The sequence below is a fragment of the Cynara cardunculus genome (genome assembly GCF_001531365.2).
Source record: "Cynara cardunculus var. scolymus isolate 2C chromosome LG 2, CcrdV1, whole genome shotgun sequence".
Lineage (NCBI taxonomy): Eukaryota > Viridiplantae > Streptophyta > Magnoliopsida > Asterales > Asteraceae > Cynara > Cynara cardunculus.
The window spans coordinates 64,197,257-64,200,658 of record NC_037529.1 but is presented as its reverse complement, the minus strand read 5'-3'; the positions used below and the strand labels follow the sequence as shown (position 1 = coordinate 64,200,658).

The 3,402-nt window shown below is 35.1% G+C and overlaps 1 protein-coding gene across 1 annotated transcript in view; it reads left to right on the top strand.

The window, feature by feature from the left end:
• Nucleotides 1-826: 826 nt before the first annotated feature.
• The window catches only part of LOC112506892 (HVA22-like protein k), an 8,544-nt gene continuing 5,968 nt past the window's right edge, over nt 827-3,402 (top strand). Inside the window, exons 1-3 of the mRNA XM_025111215.1 lie at nt 827-951; nt 1,808-1,866; nt 2,144-2,241. Of these exons, the coding sequence (XP_024966983.1) occupies nt 919-951; nt 1,808-1,866; nt 2,144-2,241 (190 nt within the window). The 5' untranslated portion in view covers nt 827-918. The remainder of the gene's footprint in view (nt 952-1,807; nt 1,867-2,143; nt 2,242-3,402) is intronic.

The following is a 3,402-nucleotide window of genomic DNA, read 5'->3' as shown; positions in this document are numbered from 1 at the left end:
CAACATATGATTGTTGGTTCTCAATCTTTTTGTGGTTCGTATTTGATTATTCTCCTCTCTCTCTCTCTCTCTCTCTCTATATATATATATATATATATATATATATATATAACTTTCTTTTTTGATCATTGTTATTCACATTCGTCGATTATGCACCATCTTGGGCAATATTAATCTCTTGTTATTCTCACATTCTTAACTTGAATTCTAAGTAACAAATAACCGATTTTCCTGATCTCAAATTAGAGGTGTTTGCGGTGCAGTTTGATACAGTTTGGGCTAAACCATAAAATGCACTACACATGCGGTTTGAACATTTTTCCAAACCTCAAACCGCACCACAAATTTGGTGCAGTGCAGTTTATGCAGTTGTACCTATCGCACTTTATGTCTACAATCCAATAATTATAAATTAAAAAGTACATTATAAAATCAACAATAAAGTGTACGAAGTTCAAAAAAATATAGAGTTTCAATACATCTGATATCCAAATTCATATTATACAATTAGAAATAGTTTAAAAGTAAAAAGAATAAACTCGAGACTAAATTGGACGTCTGAGTTGTTGGACGTCTGAGTTGTTACGTGTCCAATTAATTTATTAATATTATCAATTGTCATATTGGATTAAACTCAAGTTCCAAAACAAAATGTCCAAAAATATTACATAAACAATAAATCATGTTGAAGGACCTTTGAGTACATATGGAAAAGTTAACGGACTGGAGTGTAAATATGTTCTCATAATTCCGTGGTCGAACAACGGGTACCATCAACAACATAAAAGGAAAAACAACGGTCTCCGCCTCAAATCTCCTATTACATGTTTGAAATCTGCTATTTGGATCAAATAATTCGAAAGTTCTGATCACTGTATCGTTAACAGAATCTGATTGCAGGTCCTCGGTTTCCATCCAATGTCGATCCTAGGGTCAAATATGCCGAGCGAGGTAATCGATTTCAAATTCCGTAGGCTGATTGATTTCGCTATTCCTAACAATTTATCTTGAATCGGCATGTGTTTTTGATCATTATAACCTCGTTGGCTCGTTCCAAAAAATACCTTATTATTAACTTCAAAATCGATAAGCTGTATTAGAATAGAAACTTATGGTACATTAGAAACTAAAAAGCAGATGAAAAGAGCATGCTGATTTATGAGGATGTTATGGAATTTCATCATGTTGTTCGATGAATATGGTCATCTTTATTAATGTGTTGGAAAAACTGGACTAATCAAAGTTTCTGGCTTGCAATGTACCAACAAATTTGTGTGTCTAACGAGTTTTTTTTTTAGCTTCAATATTTAGAACGTTTGTTTGATCTGTTTTGTCGAAATCAATAACACATTTGACATATACGGGGTTTTATGGAAAAAAACTTTTCGGAGATGAAAGAAAAAACAATTAACATGTTTGGGATGGAGGAACTCGTTGAACTAAAGCAATCTGTGTGAAACAAAGAGAAGTGAGGACCCAACCTTTGAGGTTGACGGTGTTGGCAAATGGCAAATACATATTTGAGCAAAAAGGTTGCTAGGAACCACATATGAGGAGGCATTTCAGAGCTTAGCGGAGGGGTTAAAGCCTGTCTCCCTCAAAATTCAAACTTGAACCCGTTGTGTATTTGAGGAAGTTGCTTCGCCCCTTTGCCAATTGAGCTAAATGCCCAAGGGCAAATGGCAAGTACATATTATTGGTGCCTAGAACCATAGCAATATCAGAATGAGGACGATTCAATACATTTGGGACTTTCTATGTAATGCATGTCAAATGCAGCTACTCATGCTATAGATTTCTAATGCAGGTTGGTCTACGGCTGCTTCTTTGTCCACTTGGTTCCAACATTGTTGTAAGAACAGCATGGTAAGGTTTTAATTTAGTCAAATGGTCATTCTCCAGTAATCCATGCATGGATTCTTTGAATAATATGGTATATCATTTGTCATAATTGCACTGATACAGGATATAAAGACTTTGTTGCCAGGATCTAATAAATGTTGTTAGCACTTCTCATCTTTTATCTCGTCATCCTCTGGCTAGCCGCAATTACTTAAATTTATTAGTTCTTGTGTCTTTTGATGTGAAATAAAGTATATAAGCTTCATTGTTTGTACCATAAAACATCATGTTCTTTCTGCAGCTGTTCTGTGGGCGTTGTTTTACCTGTTTACTCTACGTTTAAAGCGATTGAGACGAATAATCAGGATGATCAACAAAAGTGGCTTTTATACTGGGCAGGTTAGTGATGTAATATTCATCTATTTAGATATACAACGTTCCCGGTCACTCCCTTCTAATAAGCTTGGAGTTTGATGTTGGTCTTGGAGCTTTATATTAGTATGGAATATAATCTTTGTATAATCTAAGTGAACTTTCTGCTCGTGCTTGCGTCTATAGTCTAGATATCAGGTACAGAAGGGGTTGGTGAAATCCCAGTTTGTTGAATAAGAATCCACAGATCATATATCACCATCAAAACCTTAAAAGATATCATGTCACTATCCAGCAAACTGTTTCCTTCAGAGTTTTAATCTTCTAAATACATGGTTTATTTGCTACATTTATCTACGATATAGAAGCTCTGGAAGTTGGCTGATAAAAGTGCCATAAACCATTTATTTTTGGGTCTCGTGATATATTTCTGCTTGGCTGTTGATGAGACATCTTTATTTAGTTACAAGTAAATTTAGCATAGAGAAGGCCTAGAGTTTGGATAAAGGTACCGAAGGGATCGTTTAGACAATTGGAGTAGTGGGTAGATAAGCTCTGGTGTGAATAGCTGTAGAGTGACTAGCCACATGGACTGCAACCGTAGCCACTGACTCTAATCTATTTCGAGATTCTGCAAATCTTGTGATAATGTATGTGAGTGGTATCCTTGATTACTTGGATCAAGCTGGGAAGTGACTATCAAATTGGTGCGTGAATATTGCCGTATATAAATAGGGTTTTTCTAACCCCACCCCCTCCTATGGGTGCATGTGAGGGGGTGAGATTGTGTAGGGGGTGAGTATGTGAGGGTGAGGGTGAGAGGTAGGGAAAATTGTGAGGGTGAGAGTGAGGGTTGGTGTGAGGAGGAAGGGGTGAAAAGTGACGTAGGGGGTGGGGATATCAACCCCCTATAAATATTACATACTAAAAAAATGACATATCAAACTGGAAAGTGAAGTCATGTCTTATTTTTTTTTCTCAAGTGATTCAAGGGGAAGGCTAATGGCACCCCTATCTTATACTAATGACATCCCTGTAGTTAGGTAATCATTTTATTTTTTGTTATTTTTTATTTTTTTGTCTTTTTGTTGTCTTTTTTCTTTTTATACTAATTTTTTTAATTATCTTATAATAAATATATATTATTACAAATATTATTTTTTATTCTATAAAAATATTAATATTAAA